At 42.1% G+C, this 21,065-nt stretch overlaps 1 protein-coding gene across 2 annotated transcripts in view; it reads right to left on the reverse strand.

Moving 5' to 3' along the window:
• The window catches only part of FSTL3 (follistatin like 3), a 71,693-nt gene that overhangs the window by 37,467 nt on the left and 13,161 nt on the right, over nucleotides 1-21,065 (reverse strand). For both annotated transcript variants that reach the window (XM_068271242.1, XM_068271241.1), the window contains exons 2-3: nucleotides 19,577-19,762; nucleotides 16,436-16,651 (exon numbers count right to left, since the gene is read on the reverse strand). In XM_068271242.1, the coding sequence (XP_068127343.1) occupies nucleotides 16,436-16,651; nucleotides 19,577-19,715 (355 nt within the window). In that variant the 5' untranslated portion in view covers nucleotides 19,716-19,762. The remainder of the gene's footprint in view (nucleotides 1-16,435; nucleotides 16,652-19,576; nucleotides 19,763-21,065) is intronic.

A 21,065-nucleotide genomic window follows, 5' to 3' on the forward strand; every position in this document is an offset into this window, starting at 1 on the left:
AACATACAACACCCTATACACAAAGAAAATATATATATTGAATAAAATATTTGCTTAAAATAAAACAACTTAAGGCTCACAAATATAAAGGAGATAATATTGAACCTTGAGGATTGTATATCTAAATTCTGTAAATCATTCTTTCGAGACTGTACTACTAAGTAATATTTCACTATTACAATCCACACTTGGTCTGAATATTGGAAAACATGGCAGGAATTGCTACCATTTTAGAAAAATCCTCAGAATTTAATATTCTCATGCAGCCTTCGTGGACACCTGTCCAATTTTTAAACCCAAGGGATTTCACTTAGAGTCCCAAGGGCCATAAGCTCAGTAAATGTATGTGTCCAAGTGGGTAGATAAAATGTTATATAAGTCCCCCAGTTCTCAACCAAGGCTATGGAGTCAGTACAAAATTCATTTGACTCAGATTCCTCAGTTTCTGATTCCACCGACTCCTCTACTTTGACTCCTCTAATTTGCATAGACCAATGTTATTGATTGAAAGTATGTAACATAAAAGTAATTTAGTCACTGCCAGAGCTTAGCAATTTTAAAGTTATATTAAGATGGCATCTGCTTTTGGGAACAAAAAGCTCCTGACCAAGAAGCTGACACTCTACGCTGTCAGGCTCAGCCATCTCGGCCTGTCATTGCCAACGCAAATGCCCCAGCATGTTGTCTGTATAAGATTCACCAAACCCACATATCAGCGTGAATCTTATTAAACAGACAATATTAGGACAGGAAGGTCTTTTTTATGTACACCAGTGATGCATTTTAACTAAACTTAGAATATAGCTGTAGAGTAGCTGTTAGATAGAAATAAAAAAAAAGTCCTTTGTAAGAGTACTTGTAGAGGGCGAAGACAGGAACAAACAACAATCAACCGGGCCCTAAGCAATATAACTGTGGGTACAGCTAAGAGTGAAATGCAGGTACTCTGCAGGTACTCTGCAGGAGGGGATTTTTCCTCTATTATACATTCTTCATGAATAATCTAAACCAGGTTTACAGGCGAGACAGGCAAAAACGGCGCACCATGCACCACCACAGGCCATGCATTATGGCTATTGCGGTGATCAGGTGGTAATTTGGTAACTGTCAAAATGCAAAGCCCAAATATCTATACAAACAGCACAATTGAGCCGTCAGCAATAGCTGGCAGACTAATTATGTCTTACCCCTGAGTCCACGGCGCCCTGGAGGGGGAACAGTAATTAAAGCTGCCGGGAATGTTGCACGAGCAAGGTGAGACTTTTGTGGCTTTTCCCTGCTCCCAAATTTCCTGCCGCCTTATTTACATACATGCGTGTGTATAGTACTACTATATAACCCCAAATGTAATAACCTATCAAATTAATTAATTTAATGAGCAAAGGGAGTTCACACATTTGCATACAAAATGTGCATAAACCTGCATCAGTGCAGAATTATTTGCATCTCATTGTCCATCCCTACTAAGTGATACAACTACACATTTTATTGGGCTTTATTCTTACAGCAGAGATGTTATTTATTATATATGTTACGGCCAGAACCCGAAGTTTGGCCACTTCTAGTTCTGGCCGGCCGGATTCCTCTGACATTAATGTATCTTCTGGCCGCAGCGCAGCGGCCAAACGTAGAACAGTTCATTTAATGCAATTCAGCCGGGCGGCAATGTAACAATTCAAGCCGCCGGCTTTTTCTCTGCCTCTCTCTCCTCCTCTTATGGGCAGCAGGCGGGGACACGCGTGTCCCCGGGAGTCGTTCGTCGCACCAGGAAAGCAGAGCGGGGAGGCTGCAGACATCGCTTCTGCCAGCACCCGCTCTGCAAGAACGGCAGGATTCCCCTGCCGCGACGAACGACTCCGGGGGGACACTCGTGTCCCCGCCCGACTGCCCATAGGAGAGAGCGAGAGAGGCGGGAGGGGGGGGGGAGAAGGAGAGAAAGATGCAGAGAAAAAGCCGGCGGCTTGAATTGTTACATTGCCGCCCGGCTGAATTGCATTAAATGAACTAAGTTGTTCTACGTTTGGCCGCTGCACTGCGGCCAGAAGATACATTAATGTCAGAGGAATCATTCCATTTCTAACATTGGCCGCAGCGCAGCGGCCACTTCGCGCATTGGCCGGCCAGAACCCGAAGTGGCCGGCCAGAACTAGAAGTGGCCAAACTTCGGGTTCTGGCCGTAACATATACAAAAGATATACACAATATATGTACAGTATATCTGAAAAAAAACAGTGACTACTTTATTGCAGCAGCACAAGTAACTTTTCTTTGATTGGTTTATTTCATTTTTGTGGACTAAGCAATGCTATTACTGTATATATACTGTAAGTTATTTATGGTGACTATTATCTGAGAAATAGAACCTTTTTGTCATGATCGCTGCTGCAGCAGGTATTGCTGGAAGTAGTAGTGCTGCAGCTCAGGCAGTTCTGATCTCTTTCCATGCAAGCTGCATAGCTTTGTCTGCCTTTCCCTGCTGTCAGCTTGTGACTGATTATCATTCACCTGTGTGGGAATCTGCATGTCTGCTCCCATTGGATGACCTCAGTATAAAGATCTGCTTCCTGCAGGACTCCTCGGGTTTTCATAGCTTCAGTTTAAGCCTGTCTTGCTGTTGCTTCAGCCCCCGATCGTGTTTCTTGTTCTAAAGATACTTTGCTGGTCTTTGCATCATATATTGGTTCATTGCCAATATATATGCATACCAGCACGTTTATTATTTTCCTTGTATTCGTGTTACGTTGATACATCAGTGTCGCTGATGTATACGTACACAAACTGTTTATATCCTGTGTGCAGTTAGTCAGCTTTCCAGCACGTTTTGGTAGTTTGCGCGTGTTCGTGATCACCCGTGCTGAGTAAGTTACCCTGCTCCTGGTTCTGTTTGTGGATTGTGTTCATCTCTGCAAAGAGATAACGAATCCTTCTGAATCCTGTTCTGTTACCGTTTGTGGATTGCGTTCATCTCTGCGAAGAGATAGCGAATCCTTCTGAGTCCTGTTCCCTGTATTACTCCTGTCCTAGTCAGAGTTCCTGCTTATGTCATATATCGGTTTATTGCCAATATATACATATGTTAGTCAGACGTTACAAATAGTTTCATTGATAGCTGTAATTGTAATACGCTAGGAAAACATACTTATTGTATATTTATCTGTGTTACGTTCATCTATCTCGATCCTGCTATTTCCTGACTATTCTGTCCTGTCTTTGTGAGGCACGCCATCGCTGCAACGCATTGGCTGCCTCATTCCAGTCTGTCTTGTTGTGGACGCTTGCTGTCACTAAGTAGCGGCTAGCTAGCAAGCGTTCATTCTGTCTACCTGTCCTGATCTCCTCAGTTCTGGTTTATGCGCTCAGCGCTACCTTGCGCTGAGACGTTATCGCAAAAGTATTGTTTGTGGCTGTCGGATCTGCACCGGCTCTGTGCGCCACAATCTCCTTTTGGAGTCAGTCCTCCCCTCCACTATACTAGGGATAGCCTGTTTCCTTGTGCTAGTGTGTGTACCTCCTCCGCGTCAGCTCATGCGTTGCATGCTGACTGTGGAGAATACACCACCAAGCCTTACATTATGAAAACCCCATTACCAATCCCCATTGTGGGGGGGATTCCCAGAAAGTATGACACTGTTAATTATGGTTCCTGTTCCTTTAAGAAATTTGAAGAACTTAGCTCTGAAACAGAAAATGAGTTTTTCTCTGAATGTGCCAGGTTCCTGGCCAATCCCGATCTCCAAGCGACTCCTGTTTCAACCTGGGCACTCCAACTAAGTTATATTTTGTTTAAAGGGGAATTATTTCAGTGGGCATTTGATGTTCTCAATCATTCCGATTTGAAAGAGAGACCGCTGGAATTTCTAGCGTTTGTGATCCATAACTGGTTGCGCATAGATTCATTGCCTTTTCCTCTAAATGAACTCCAGGCAGCAGGCCAATCAGCTTCCCCTTCAATTGTTTGCAAAAATGATCAGCAAGCAGAGAGTGTTCCTGATAATTTTCCTGCAGCTTTGAATAAATCACCAAAGGCAGCAGGGTCTAAGGCAAAACGCAAACGTTCTAAGAAACGTGTCCGATCTGCAGAGTCGTTATCCTTAGCGACTGAGACCTATAATGAGATTTTGCCATTAACAGATAATGAAATGCAATTGTCTTTCAGGGGAGTTAAATGGACTTATGAAACTACTAATGAACTTTCCTCCCTGGCTAGGGAAAATAAAGATTTTTGTTTAAAAGAATTATCTGAGTATGATTATGAGGAGATATTACAGAGTATTGAACAAATCAACTTATTTGTGAACCAAGGGAAGTTTGCATACACTACAGTTCAACACTTGCTACAGGTATTGGAGATTCTTAAGAATAAGGAATCTGCCAATCACCTGCTAATTAACCCTATACATGGGCCTGCCACAATCATATCTGCAAACTGTGATCAGCCTAAATGTTTCGCTGTTAAGTATGCATGGGATCCTCCATTCGAGAGGGGAGAGATGGAAGCCCTGGTCTGTGAATGGAAGAATGATTCAAGTTCATTTTGTCAATTTTACAGTGCAAAAAGTGAAATGGTATTGAATGCATGCATTAAGTCAGCCTATAACCTAATAGAGACTGGTGTGTGTAGGTATGACTGTGTGGCTCCTTTGATTGATGTGTGGGAACTGATTTTGGATGATTTTTATGTGACTCCGAATTCGCAAAATTGGCGTTCTGGCCCGCCTGCTTCAGCACCTTTCGCTGATTCAGCAGGTGATTCGGAGCTCTTTTTGTGTGAAATTGAAGTTCCTGCAATTCCACCCTGTACCATGGATAACTCAGTGTTACTTCCCAGTAAAACAGAAGCCACTGATACTTTCTTAACCTTGCCCTGCACAAATTTCTCAGCAGAGAATCCAGAGGTCCTGCTGACTTCCGAGTCCAGTCTAGCCAGTACTCATGAGTCTTTGTTCAGTGAAACAGACACCAGAAAAATCTTGCCTGCCTCTGCAAACACTTCTGCAGAAATTACCTGTGTTAATAAAGTTCAACTCCTGTCTGATCCAGCAGATGCCAATAGATGCACTACATCAGTTTCCGAGTCCCAGCAATCCTGTCTAGAAACCTCAGAACCCCAGCATCTGAATTTTCCAATTTTACAAATGAATGGTGATTCAGATGCGCAAACATTGTGTCTTGATCTTCCTGTTTCTACATCTCGCTCTAGTTTCGTGAATAGCTCAGAGCATCTGCTATGTGAACCTGAAATCGCAGAATTATTACCTTGTTCAGAAAATGTTCCAGTAAATTTGCCCTGTATCGTGAATAGCTCAGAGCATCTGCTATGTGAACCTGAAATCGTAGAATTATTACCTTGTTCAGAAAATGTTCCAGTAAATTTGCCCTGTATCGTGAATAGCTCAGAGCATCTGCTATGTGAACCTGAAAGCGCAGAATTATTACCTTGTTCAGAAAATGTTCCAGTAAATTTGCCCTGTACCATGAATTGTGCAGTAGATCTCTCCTATGAAGCTTAGGTCACAGAATCCTTATGCTGTCCAGCAGGTGCTTCCATGGTTTTGCCCTGCAATATGGACTGTTCAGTGATCCTGTCCAGTGAAGCTGGAGTCGCAGAGTCCTATGCTTCACCCAGTACTTTGGATACTTCAAACCCTCTAGCAGAAGACTCTGAGGCACTGCTTACCTCAGTGGGTGTTGCAGCAATATTCACTTGTTTAGCAGCTGTCTTAGAATTAAAGTCCACTCTAAATAAACTTGATGAATCTTTGTCTGATGAAGCAGAAGTCATTGAAATATTGTCCTCGTCAGCAAGTGTCTTAGATACCTTGCCCTGTACACAGTCTGATTTAACCAATATTGTGGAGTCCCTCTCCAGTGTTGTAATAGCCGAGGAACTCCAGCCCTGTCCTCTGAATGTTTCAGAAGTCTTGCCCTGTAACATGAATAATTCTGATTCTCTGGTCAAAATAACAGAAGTCTCAGAATTTCAGTCTGATTTAGTAAGCGTTCCTGAAACCCTGCCTTGTATTTTGGAAAATTCTGATTCTCTGGCCGGTGTGGCAGAGATTCCGGAGTTCCCTTCCTGTCCAGGGAATTCCTCAGATTTGCCCAGTTCAGTGGGGGATGCTGTAATATTGACTTGTTTTGCAGCTACTTTGGAGCCCCAATCCCAGGTACTAGATGAGTCTCTGTCCAGTCCAGAAGAAGTTGTGGAATTCCTATCTAGCTCAGGTCATACATCAGAAGACTTGTCCTGTCTTGTTTATGCCCCTGAACCTGATTTGTTAACAACCTTGCTAGAATCAGCGACATCCAAGTCTGTTCCTGCATTCTTTAGTGAGAGTCCAGTGCTTGTGAAGTCTAGTCATGATGAATTTTTGTCCAGTCCTGGTTTCGGTCCTATCTTGGCTGATCCTGAGGTTCACAGTTCCTTGACATGCCCAGAAGTTTCTCTTGTACCAGTGTGCCCAGATGTGCTTTGTGTGCCAGAATGCCCAAGTGTGTCTAAGGTGTTAGCGTACTCAGATGCTTCCTTAGGGGAGACATGTTCTGATGTTGCCAGTCTGCCTGCATGCCCAGAGATGGTTCTGGTCCCTGAAAGCCCTGATCTTGATGTTTGTCCTTGTAACCCTGACTCGGGAATTGCCATAGGTTCCATGGGGATTCTTGATAGTTCTCCATGTGAGCCTAAAGGGCGTTCTGATCTTTTGGGATCTCTTTGGAGCTTTAAAGTGTTCTGGGAGATCTCTGAGGAAGCTTGTCCTGGTACCTTGGACTGGTTCAACAGTGGGTTTTGTGTTGGTAAAGACAGTTCCGGTGGGCATTGCAAAGGCTTTGGCATTTTTGGACGGTCCCTGGAAGGCAGTGGGTATCGCTCAGAGAGCTTCGGGGGGCTTTCTTCTGAAAATCATGGTTCTGTAGGTTCTGGTTCTGATGGGTCCAGTCTTGTGATGACTGATTCTGGAATTTGGTCTTGCCGGGCTGTCCCGGTCATCATGAATTATCAGTTAGGTTGTCTCCTTGGGAAGGTCAGTTTTGAGAGGCATCTGGTATCCGCCTTTAAGGGCGGGGTACTGTCATGATCGCTGCTGCAGCAGGTATTGCTGGAAGTAGTAGTGCTGCAGCTCAGGCAGTTCTGATCTCTTTCCATGCAAGCTGCATAGCTTTGTCTGCCTTTCCCTGCTGTCAGCTTGTGACTGATTATCATTCACCTGTGTGGGAATCTGCATGTCTGCTCCCATTGGATGACCTCAGTATAAAGATCTGCTTCCTGCAGGACTCCTCGGGTTTTCATAGCTTCAGTTTAAGCCTGTCTTGCTGTTGCTTCAGCCCCCGATCGTGTTTCTTGTTCTAAAGATACTTTGCTGGTCTTTGCATCATATATTGGTTCATTGCCAATATATATGCATACCAGCACGTTTATTATTTTCCTTGTATTCGTGTTACGTTGATACATCAGTGTCGCTGATGTATACGTACACGAACTGTTTATATCCTGTGTGCAGTTAGTCAGCTTTCCAGCACGTTTTGGTAGTTTGCGCGTATTCGTGATCACCCGTGCTGAGTAAGTTACCCTGCTCCTGGTTCTGTTTGTGGATTGCGTTCATCTCTGCAAAGAGATAACGAATCCTTCTGAATCCTGTTCTGTTACCGTTTGTGGATTGCGTTCATCTCTGCGAAGAGATAGCGAATCCTTCTGAGTCCTGTTCCCTGTATTACTCCTGTCCTACTCAGAGTTCCTGCTTATGTCATATATCGGTTCATTGCCAATATATACATATGTTAGTCAGACGTTACAAATAGTTTCATTGATAGCTGTAATTGTAATACGCTAGGAAAACATACTTATTGTATATTTATCTGTGTTACGTTCATCTATCTCGATCCTGCTATTTCCTGACTATCCTGTCCTGTCTTTGTGAGGCACGCCATCGCTGCAACGCATTGGCTGCCTCATTCCAGTCTGTCTTGTTGTGGACGCTTGCTGTCACTAAGTAGCGGCTAGCTAGCAAGCGTTCATTCTGTCTACCTGTCCTGATCTCCTCAGTTCTGGTTTATGCGCTCAGCGCTACCTTGCACTGAGACGTTATCGCAAAAGTATTGTTTGTGGCTGTCGGATCTGCACCGGCTCTGTGCGCCACAATCTCCTTTTGGAGTCAGTCCTCCCCTCCACTATACTAGGGATAGCCTGTTTCCTTGTGCTAGTGTGTGTACCTCCTCCACGTCAGCTCATGCGTTGCATGCTGACTGTGGAGAATACACCACCAAGCCTTACACTTTTATCATATTTTCTCTTTAAAAGTGGTTTAAAACCCTGACATATCATTCAATAAAAACATGTTTTCCTACTTTTTATATGCCATACGGTTATCATATTTGCATTTGTGCATAAGTATTATTATTCATTTAGATATTATACGTTCCCAAAAGTACAGTTTTTTCCTTTGTGAGCTGGCTTTGCATTTTATTAATAACTGGTTTTATTCATTATGTATTAAATTCAGAAATGCTTTAAGTCTCTGTCTGTGTCCAGCAGCTTCTCCAGTCAGAGAATGTGTCACATTCCTCACTTGATACATTGAAGTAAACACATTATCTACAACTTCGGATGGGTCCACATTTCACTGCACTGAACTTTCAAGCTCTGTGTGTAACCCTTTGAATGCTGGTCTAGTAAAAAAAAAAATGCTGGTTGTATATAATATGCTGTAAATAATTTTTTAGAGCAAAGAAGAAATGCTGGGTTATATTCCGCTTTAATTACAGTTTAAATTTATTAGGAGTCGAAGTCAATTGCACTGACTCCTTGACTTCGACTCAAACTGACTCCACAGCCCCATCTTAGTGATCATTTTTTTTTATCCATCAGGGTGGGAAAAAGGAGTAGGTCAGAGGATAGATAGATTACGAAATGCAGAGCCAAAGATTACCGTTAGTTCATCAAGACAAAAACAGAAAGTATTTGAAAGAATTTAGGTTAGAGTTAGCTCCAAGATTTCTCCCAGTGCATCACTGCTGAAATATGCAAATTATCCATTGATGTCCCTGTGAGCTAGCCATGCCTCCAGATCCGCTGGAATGTAATGATGTATCAGCTTGTTATTATTACAGAGCCACACTTTAATCCAACCTGCATGCAGACTGTTTTGGATTGATTGATCCTCATCAGTGCATGGCATGGATTAATGTGACAAAGATTCAGGCCTGACTTTCCTCTTTCTATAGTTTCTGAATAGGAGGACAGGACCACCAAATATGCATGTAATTACTGTATTTATCTGCGGTGAGCACGTCCAGCAAAAGGAAAAAGCAAACCATATACTTTCCCCACTGTGTCAGTGTAGGGCACATCCCATCACCACTTTATATTGCATAAGTTGGAGTGAAGAATTTTTAGGAACCCAAATGAGTCTGAAGATGCTCATCCAGGTTTTATCGTCTAAGGTGATCTTTAGATCTCTTTCCCATTGTGTTTTTAGCTTATTAGTTTCCCTGTCGTGTTCAGCAGTGATTTATATAAATGAGATGGGCTTCTCGATGGCAAGAACCATATTTCTAAGCTGCATAGATTGGTCCTTAATGGTTCTGCACCTGTAACTTCTTTAGATATATAACTTGAGATATGTAGAAAATGGAAAAGAGGGAAGGACTGAGGGGGAGGGTTGGACAGAGTAAGAGCTTATGAAACTCCCAGGTCCTGGAGTCTTGGGCTAAACCAGTTTTCCTGAGCCAAGCCCTATCTAGGCCAGGGATGAATCCAGGGTTCTTGGCAATAGCTAGAAGAGAAGATGGACATGGTAATGTATTAATAAAGTATTTAAAGGGGTTCTGTATTAGTCAAAAAGTAAAACAAGCTGACACTTACCTGGGCTGATAGAAGCCCCAGGTAAGTGTCAGCTTGTTTTACTTTTTGACTACCACAGAACCCCTTTAAGTACCTTTAGAGTTGGCGTTATCAGTGGATGAGCACATTCTCTAACTAAACTACCCAGAGCCTTTAAAGGACAAAAATCAATAAACATGTTTGTTTTTTTACTGGGATAACAATTGTCTAGGTGTTCCCAAGTACCGCTGTAAATGTTTCCCTGTTTATCTCTTCCTTTCATGTGATAAAAGTGTCTTACTGACTGTTGTCGGAAACTGGTGTCAGACCAGTCAATCATGAGCGGAGGGGGGAATCCCTCTCCATACATTTGATAACCCTGTGTGTACTTTCTAGCTTTTGCAGGTGACAGGTCTTACTAGCTGCCGGTTTTCTCTCTCTCTGAATGAGCTATCCAGATAACATGTGGGGCTTTCAGGTATGGCTGAAATGTCTGAGGACAGCTGGTGTAAGGCACTAAGCAGAAAGAAATGTATGTCTTATCTGCTACAGTGAGTAAACATTCACATTCTGTACTAATTGTGTGTGAAACCTGACACCAAGGCAGGATTTTAACACTAAAGTTTTTTTCTGCCAAAGAAAAATCATCTGTAGTTCTCTGAGAAAAGAGACCAGCACTGGCTGTGATGTTACATTTAAAATAAAACAGAATCCCCTCTACTAGTGGACGCAGCTAAAACATACACAAACCAAAGTGTAGCTTTTGGCTCCGATTTATAACATAAAAAGTAGGAACATGTTTACACAGCTATTACATAATAGACAGTATGGCCTAGTGCACACCAGAGCGGTTCGGTTGCGTTTTTAGGAACGCTTGCGGCTGAGGAAACGCTTGGGTAATGTATTTCAATGGGCTGGAGCACACCAGAGCGGGTCGGTTTTAGCTGAAAAGCAAACTCCCGGGCTGCAGCATTTTTTGGATTTCTGAGGCGTTTCTGCCTCCAATGTTAAGTATAGGAAAAATGCAAAACGCTCGATAAAACCCTAGATCAGAGCGGTTTTCCAGGCGTTTTTGTTACAGTAGCTGTTCAGTAACAGCTTTGCTGTAACAATATCTGTAATCTGCTACACAAAAACGCTACACAAAACCGCAAAACGCTAGCAAAACGCTTCATAATAAGAAGAAAAAAAGCTTCAAAAACCGCTAGCGTTTTGCAGAACTGCTAGCGGTTTTTGTAGTGCACTAGGCCTATTTGTACATTGTAGTTTTAGAACACTTGTTGATTGATAGTTGATAAGTCACAGGCAAGCACATTGCTATTTCTGAGGTAATCTAATTCCAATTCTATCCATAGACAACGGTCCTCACCTCCAGTCCAACACTCTCCCTAAATGCTAAATGGGTTGCCTGATAGTAATTTGGATGTCTGGAAGAGCATGCCCTACTGGTGACTTTTCAAATGTTAATAGTTTATATGCTATTTTAATCCTTGTGCCCTTCCATACAAAGTTCCTCATCATCTTCTGACAAAATTTGAACCAAGAAAGAGGTATGTGAATAGGACAACATTGAAGCATAAAGAACATCCTAAGCAGAATCATCATCTTAACCACTTGACCACTGAGGTTTTTCCCCGTAAGGACCAGAGCAATTTTCACCTGTCAGCGCTCCTCCCTTTCTTTTGCCAATAAGTTAACCACTTGCAGATGAGCTGCCACATTAAAATGTCCTGTTGGAGACTGTTAACGGCTCCAGGATGTTTTAATGCGTTACTCGCTCCCGCCGCTGGGCACTAGCTCGCGCCCCCTCCGCTGCTGTTATCCTCCGGGACACCACGATCCACGATTGCGGAAGGAGAACGAGCGTTCCTCTACCCAATCGCAATGCCTGAAATGAATGGACATGACCCCGATCAGAGTCCATGTCCATTCATAAAACAGGAATTAGTTAGAAGATAGTAAACTGTGGGGAAAAAAAAGTGAACACTTCCTGTAAAACAGGAGGGTATTCACACCTAGTGGGCTAAAAGTAAAATTGCACATACACACACACATACACTTCTAATTAAAGAGGAGCTTACATACTGTCATTAAGTTTCATTAGTTATGTTAATTAAAATAGATAGGTAATATAACCTCTTACCCACCCTGTTTTAAAAGAACAGGCAAATGTTTGTGATTTCATGGTGGCAGCCATCTTTTTGGTTGAAAAGAGGTGACAGGGAGCATGAGACACAGTTCCAACTGTCCTGTGTCCTGATCAACCCTCGCAGCTGCGCATGCTAGGTTTCACATCCCAAATTCAAAATAAAAAAAAACACATTTTTGCGCCAAAACAGAAGAAGGAGAACAACATCAGAAATCCATTATGCTTTGAACAGCATCAGGGGAAACATGCTTAGGCAGATTTCTTTGATGGGGCGGGGCTTAGCTTCTGATGGTGTGAAACTGTTAAAGAAATGTTATTTTACTACTTGTAATTATGGACCAGCCCAAAAAAATAAAATAAAATAAAAACAGAAAAATGACACCTATATTTCCAAATAATATTTTGTCGTCATACATTGTGATAGGGACATAATTTGAATGGTTTAATAACTGGGACAAATGGGCAAATTAAATGTATGGGTTTGATCCAAAGAAGACCATTTTATTTTAAAACTATAACGGCCAAAAACTGAGAAATAATTATTTTTTTTCCGATTTTATTCTTATTTTTCCTGTTAAAATGTATTTAGAATAAAAAAAAATGTACTACCCACAGAAAGCCTAATTGGTGGCAAAAAAAACCAAAACAACATATAGATCATTTTGTTGTGATAAGTAGTAATAAAGTTATTGGCGAATAAACGGGAGGAGTATTGACAAGTGAAAATTGCTCTTGTCCGTTAGGGGGGTGGTTAATTAATGAATTACTACTAATCACAACAAAATGATCTATTGATCTATTGCTTGTTTTTTTTCACCACCATTTAGGCTTTGTTTGGGAGGTACATTATGCTAAGAATTATTTTATTCTAAATGCATTTTAATGGGAATAATAAGAAAAAAAACATTATTTCTCAGTTTTCAGCCATTATAGTTTTAAAATAAAACATTCTATTGTGAATAAAACCCACACATTTTATTTGCCCATTTGTCCCAGTTATTGCAACATTTAAAATATTTCCCTAGTACAATGTATGGCGCCAATATTTTATTTGGAAATAAAGGTGCATTTTTTCAGTTTTGCGTCATCACTAATTACAAGCCCATAAATTAAAAAATAACAGTAATATACTCTCTTGACATACGTATAAAAAAAGTTCAGTCCCTAAGGTAACTATTTATGTATTTTTTTTTAATTGTCATTTTTTTTATGCAAAAGGGAGAGTCTGCAAGGGAAGGAGTTAATTTTAAAAGTGTGGGTCTTAAAATAAATGTATTTAGGTATAATTTTACTATCTGGCCACAAGATGTCTTAGCGCATTATTTCCTTTTAGCGTACTATAAGTACATGAACAGGAAGTAATGCGTGGACGTGTTCCTTCCTAGTTACAATGAACGCAGGCATCTCATTGACACAGAGACTTAGATTAATGAATGAGAACTGTTTCCCCATTTATTCATCTCCCCTCTAATGAGCATCGACGAGTACCCACGTGGAACCGTGCATGGAGCGAGCGGCGGCCACCTGCAGCAGAAAACGAGGATCACTGGGACTTCAGATGATGTTTCCCAGGACATAGATATACTGCACTAAGTGCAGTAAGTGGTTAATTATAGTGACTATGCCTAAGGGGTTAAAGTGGGGTTTATTCCAGCTATCCAGGAGTTTTTTGCGGTCCTGCAGCAGCATACTATAGTTGGCTCCAAAAAGCTTAGTCATAACGCCACTTAAAATGAGTGATGGATTCAATTGTCTGTCTTGAGGGGATTGAAAAGCCCAGGTCAAGGATAGTTGTTTTACCAGAATTAATTTTAAAGTTCAAACAGAGACTACATTTTTTTAATACTTCAACTGCTCTCAGAATTCAGACTGTCGGATCTGATAAGGTGAGCAAGATCGCCCGCATACGCCAATCCCTTTATTTTATTATTCCTGGCTTTCAATTCTTTTATTAAAGGGTCACTCTGAATTGCTTGGATAAGTGGTTCTAATGCGTGGTTAAAAAAGTAGGGTGAAAGAGGGCTCAGCTACTTTTACTTTGGGATGGTCAACGAGATTGAAATAATTCTGAGTTGCAGGATTATGCAATCTCACATTAACTTCACTGGACTGGTCCATTTTAAGCTGTGTATATTTGATTTAAAAAATTGCATAATTCTGCATCATCTCTGGTCTCATTGACCAGTCCTACTCTTAATTAAACATACCAAAGAGAAACTATAACCTAGAAAAATGAGAGCCTTCACAGAATTATACCAATGAAATTGAAAAATATTGGGAAATTGAAATACAGACAAATAATCAAGGCGTAAGTTACTGATACTGTTATAATGTCTAAGTAGAAGGGAATAATTCAAGATACTACTATGTAACTGAGAATATTTCAAATATGGAAATGGAATACCCTTAGATTACTACAGTGAAAAGTATGCATAAGTATTTTTACACAAATTTACATAATATATGATTTTCTATTTATTTTTTATTTTTTACACAGACAGCAGGTCTGGAGCATACTTTACTTGTTGAAGAAGGGATATACCAAACTGGATTTTCTGTAGCCATCACTATTGTCTTTTTACCTCTCTTCCCCTTCGTCCTCCACAGAAGACAGTATGTTTGCTTAGTGTACCTAATAGTAAGCTTATCTTTCATGGGAAAAATCTATGCTTTACTTAGATCATACCCTACACCTTTTAATTATCATCTCAAGTCCGTATTTACCGTATTTTCCACCATATAAGATGCACTTTTTTTCCCAAAAATACTGTAAAGGCAGGGAATCCCCAACTTACAAACGTCCGCCGATATGAACCGCCGGAACGTCGGAGATTCCCTGCCTGTGTGTCCGCTTCCCCTGCGTGCCTCCTCTTTATCCCCCTTGTGTCTCCTGGCCCCCGCTGTGTAGTGGCAGCTTACATCATCCATGCACCCACTGTGATTGTAGACCTCTGCGTTCCTCCGCATGCCTTCTCTCCCTTGTCTCCTGACACCCCCCCCCCTCCCCCCCCCCCCGTGTGCTGTGGTGTGTAGTGGCAGCTTGCCTAACCCATACACCCGCGAGGATTGCAGACCTCCATCTCCTTCCTGCATCTTCCTCTAGTGAATGACTTGTACTGATCGCATCATCACTAGAGGGAGAAAGAAGTGCAGAGGAGACAGAGGTCTGCAATCCGCGCTGGAGCATGGAGTAGGTAAGCTGCCACTACACACCGCAATACAAGGGGGGCAGGAGACACAAGGGGGAGGGAGCAGAGGCATGCAGGGAAATGGGAACGGACAGAAGGGGACACATGGGGAAGACATGGGGTACATAGGAGGACATATGGGGATACAGGAGGACACATGGGGGAAACATGTGGGACACAGCAGGACACATGGGAGATACAGGAGGACACCATTTGGGGGAGAACATGTACAAGACGCTACTGGAACATTGACTAACCAGGTTAAGTATATATTTTTTTCCCCTGGTTTTTGCCCTCTAAACCTGGGTGCGTCTTATTTTCTGCATCTTACGCGGCAGAAAATACGGTAGTTTTCATCTCTATAGGCTGAATGATTTTATATTTTTTATTTAGTGAGTCATAAAGCAAAGCATCAGATGGACTCCTTTCTGTCTATTTTGTAAAACAAAACAGTTGTTTTGGCTTTTTGGCTGGTAGATCCCTGCTATTCAGTAGACAGTGAGGGTTTAAGTGATTCTGACATTACTGTCATAATGCAAAGGTTGGAGGATAACATGGTAGGGGAATGCACCATCTTCCACTACATGGAAGTGCAGATGAGAATGGTGACCCCTGGGACTAGCATCTGGCTTATAATAGCAGGCAGCCATGTCAAGGTAGATTATTGGGAATGTGGCATATATGTTTGTCCTGCATGACAGCAGCTCCCCCAGTAGGAAAATAGAGGTTAACAAATACCTACTTCAGGCAACCAATCACTGCCTTTCACACTTGAAGTAAAGTAGTTTATCACACAAAAAAAGCCAAATCAGCCTTTGCTATTGAGTACAAAGATAATTGCATAATTTTGTGTATATTAAAGCTGAACTCATGACTAATTTGTAAAATGCAGAAATGTATAGTTGTTGCTTAGTTATTAAATAAACTACGTCTGTTTTATCTGACAGTATCAGGGTTAGTTACAAATAGTCTGTTAGCTCATGGATGCCTTGCAGGCCTGTGCTTCCTCTCACCAACAATGTGCTGTGCTCTGAAACTCATCCACTTCTACGCCATTACAAGCCTTTGGATCAGTCCACCCAGGGACCTCTGACATCCAATTGTACTGCTGGCAGTAGGGATCATGGGACCGAGGACTTCTAGATGAGATTTTAGGTATCACTAGTAAACCTTTTCTGAAAAGGAATACTAGCTACAGGGATATTTATAAGAACACTCAGAGCTCAGCTTTAATATATTATGGCAGAAACACAATAAGAGTAGAGAGAAAATTGTTTTTACTTTTGCATTTTCCATAGTACATGACTTCTAGATCAGGCTGTCCACGACACTTGTGGGTGATAAGCTCACATTCATCCTGGTAAGTATTGCCATCAGAACCGCATACAGGAATATCACCATTGAGTCCTGAACAGTCAGGGGCACATTCACATTGAGGCCGTCCTTGCTTGAGAATACAGGTCTTTCCAGGAGAACACTGAACACCATCACAGCTGTCTGTAACAAGAAGGTTGCATATTATTAATATTATTTAGTATTTACTGTGTATAGCTCCAACATCTTCCACAGCACTTTACAGAGTATATGCTACTAACTATCCCTCATAGGGGCACACAATCTATTATTGTCATTTGTACATCATAGTCTAGATCCATTTTTTTATGGGGAAGTGTAATGATCTGCTCAGCTGCCTGTGCAGGCAGGCAGCTTTTTGACCATTGTTCAGGTCTGCATTCTGCAGGTCTCTGGAAGAGAGACCTTTTGTCAGTTTTGCAGCTTGCTTCTGCTGAGGAATTTGCATGCGTTTGTCATGCAGATTGCCTAGCCACATCCTTTGATGGCTTGCTCTATATACACCATGTGATGCCACAGACCTTCGCTGGTCATAAGGATTTAGTCCTGTGTAACACGCCTGGAGTATCAGTCTTGCTCATTGTTTGAAGATTTGTTTAGAGTAATTCATGGGACTGCACTAGGCAGGTTGCCCTAGTGCAGTTAGGATTGCTTATCTGTTTTGTTTGTCTGTTGCGATTGTCCTGTCCCAGCGGTGGTCAACAGGAAATCGTTCTGTGTGTCTGGGTGCTAACCTGAACAGCGGTTGTTACTGGTAGCCCCTTCTGATCTGTCCTGTTTTCCTGGATCGCACCAGCCTCTTGCGCTAGTGCTGTGGATCCTTCTGGTCTACTACTCTGTACTTGGATCGCACTAGCCAGTCTTCGCTAGTGCTGTGGATCCTTCTTTTCTGTCTACCTGGATCGCACTCACTTCGCGCTAGTGCTGTGGATCTTTCTGTTCTGTCTCCCTGGATCGCACTAGCATCTTGCACTGTGGATACTTCTGTTCTGTCTCCCTGGATCGCACTAGCCTCTTGCGCTAGTGCTGTGGATCCTTCTGTTCTGTCTACCTGGATCGCACTCGCTTCGCGCTAGTGCTGTGGATCCTTCTGTTCTGTCTTCCTGGATCGCACTAGCCACTTTCGCTAGTGCTGTGGATCCTATCTCTCGCTTGTTCCTGTTTTCATGTGTCTGTCTTGTCTGTTACGAACGCTTGCTGGAGGCTCGGTGAGGTAACCGTTAAGCAAGCGCTCGCGTCCTCTGTTTCATGTTTGTCTGTCGGTGGTTAGTTAGGCGTGCTTGTCTCTATTGTGCTTATCACGTGGAGACCGCGCACGAACGTGTGCACTGTTGCGAATGAGTGCGGTGTTCGCGTTCAGTTAGCGTTTGTTATTTTCCTTGTCTTCTCATTGTATGATTTGCTGTGCCTTTGCTACTCTCGTGCTCTGCCTTGCTGTAGCCTTGTGTCACGTCTGGCGATCGCACCTCTCGCGATCGCGTTCCTACTTCATATCTGCTGTGGTGTGTGCACCGTCGCGGGTTGGTGACTAGTTTGGTGCACACACATACAATCTGTCTCTGTGCTCATTCTCAATTGCTTCTCTTGCGATTGCGTTTCTGCCCCTCGTGCAATTCCTGTCTGGCGTGTGTGGCAGGGCAGAGGAGCTGTTCCTCTGCACTCCACAGCTCCACCTGTCGACAGGAATTTCCCTCTACAGGTGCATTGCACCTTTTGCTGGGTTCCCGCAAATTATACGCTTGTGGAGGATTTCCGCAGTGTCAGTGCACGTCTTGTGCGCTGATCACGGAGAGAATCCCACAATCGTTACAGGAAGTCAATTAACTTAAGTGTATATTTTGGGAACGTGGGGGGAAACCAGAGTGCTTGGAGGAAACCCATGTAGGCATGGGCTGCAAAGTGAGAGTGCTATCCAATATGCCACTGTGCTGCCTATATAAATTATAATTCGACAATACCTCTACTTCAACTAAGTACTTCAGTTCTGAGCTAGCAAATTGGTGTCCACTGGGCATGACGGAAGTGGAATACTGGGATTGGATAGGAGAGGGTGAGAAGGCAGAGAGAAGACGGCAGTAGTAATAACAGTAGGTATGGGTGAAGCACACATTTGTCTAGGTGAGGTATTGTTCTGAACAGGTGTAGGTCAGTGGGACTTTGGGAAGATAAGCCTACAGTGCGGATAAAAAGACAAGGTTGTATGGAAATAAGCAATTGAGTGGAAATGTATGTAGATTGGAGGAATCAAATAGTAGAGTCAGTCTTCATCCATTTCTTACTTTTATATGTGTAATGAGCTGTCAACTAGGTAGTAATGGATGTGAAGCTGAAGGAAATTGAAAATGAGAAGGCACAGTTTATAAGCTCGGATATCAAAAAGTGTACCTAGTCAACATCATGCCATGTGATAAACAATCGATAATGCAGACATGCTGCATTATTGATAATAGGCCCTCTGAAAAACATACAGATAGGTGTTTTGCTCCACCCCCCCCCCCCCCCAGCTCCCCTGAAGGACAGTTAGTGACATGACTATATACACTATGTAAAAAGAGTATAAGTAAGTAAGTGTAAGTGTACTTAAAATAACCTAAATTGAGGCTCTGATCAGCAATGCTGTGTACTGGTACCACTGTATTTGCTTTTGCACTTAAATGCAAACTTATTCTGTACTCATGTCAACATTACAAGAATGAGAACAGAAATCAGAATAGACTACTTGCCTTATTTGCCTTATTGATATCAGTATAAGGATAACAGTTTATATGGAAAATAGTGTAGTGGACATGCTTGTATCACAAAAATGGTGGAAAATAAATAATGCAAGTACACTGAATTATTAACCAGGGTCTCAGTTTAAATTGATTTAATCTGAAGTATGAATCCACAAATACCTTAAAATCAAGCTTTTGTCACCACTGGCATCATTAAATATGTTCATACATTTATTGGAAACCAGATAATTATCTTAGTACAGCAACAAGAGACACACAAGAAACTAAGGAAGACGCGGTACTTTTACAAGATAGCCATAAACTTACATTCATGTACAGTATATTGGTGACTCACCTCTACAGGGCTTACAGTTGACTAGTCCTAGGAAACCCAGCAGGCTGATCTTGTTCATGGGATCAGTATAGTTGGACCAGGCTGTGTCAAAGTGCCCATCTCCACAGCATTCCTCCCATGTAACTGCTGAAAGCAGCATCAAGCTGCAGGTTGAACTTGAACCTTGTAGGAGCCAGCATGTGCCACCTGAAAAAATACGGCAGACAAGGGTTCTTATTTCCATAGTGTGTATAACAAAACAAGCAAAAACTTCATGGTCTTCCCACCTTTTAAACAAATAAATAAAAAGTGTTGCTTACAACAAAGTAGAAAATAATAGTATATTTAAACTAAAGGTATTAAAACCACACTCCAGGTACAAATATTTTTATAGACCAGAAAGCAATCGGAAGCAGTCAGTTGCGGAGCCTGTTTTATTCTGTGAATGATCTCAAATAAACTACTTTCACAATACCTAATAAAAAGCTCAGACATTGGCCTCTTCCTGGAACACCCGGTCAATGCTATTAACCGCTATCTTTTCAGAGTTGTAGTCTGTACCTATCCAATCTGTTGCATTAGCCCCACCTACACATGGCCTGAACTTAATTCCTCAATTAAACAGGAAATTTAAGCAACCACATTTCCGCCTATAGCCACTATTCATATGGCCACCTACTGTATATCGACGCCCAAACTTCCGCAGCACCCAAACATTTTTGTTGTGGCAGGGGGTGGTTAAAGTTAATTGGGGGGCCGTTGAGGTAAGGCAAGAGGTGGTGTTAAGGTTAGTCATCTACCTGGCAATAGAGTTAGGTTTAGCTGTAGTACAATATTGGTATTCATTACGGATACTTTACTAATGTAATAGCACCGCAAAAGAGCAAATTTACCGCTATCCTACCATTGGCTATTCCTGGGTACCCAAATTTCCAAGGCACCCTTTTTGCATGTACACCCCCAAACTCAACTGCTTCTGGTTGTGTGACAGAATTTTCAGCTGTGGATAACTTGTTTCATATGAAGGAAAAGTAACATCATCACATTATTACATTTTATGTAAAGTATCCATCTATCGTAATACTCAAATAAAACAATTAAAATAATAAGCACACTTTAAAATCATGATTCAATAAAACGGACACAAATAAATCATTCAAGTAAGACCATAACTTGCCAAAGTAAGTAAATGGATATGCAAAGAGCAGATTATAAATGAGGAAGGATTATAACATGAACCTGAATTTAAGTACCAAAAGCAAAAGTAAAACTCACGCAGACATGGGATGAACATACAAACACCATGCAGATGGTGCTCTGGCTGGAATTCGAATGGGGGAACCCAGCGCTGCAAGGCAAGAGTGCCAACCACACTTGCCACAGTGCCGCCCATCAGGTCCATATAAACTTAAGTGCGGTAGTAAGATACTTTTCTCATAAACAAACCCAGCCAGAAACACTCCTGCCCCACCCCCAACTGCCCCCAACTGTGAACAACCCCCCCCCCCCC

Source organism: Hyperolius riggenbachi, chromosome 1 (assembly GCF_040937935.1).
Source record: "Hyperolius riggenbachi isolate aHypRig1 chromosome 1, aHypRig1.pri, whole genome shotgun sequence".
Classification (NCBI taxonomy): domain Eukaryota; kingdom Metazoa; phylum Chordata; class Amphibia; order Anura; family Hyperoliidae; genus Hyperolius; species Hyperolius riggenbachi.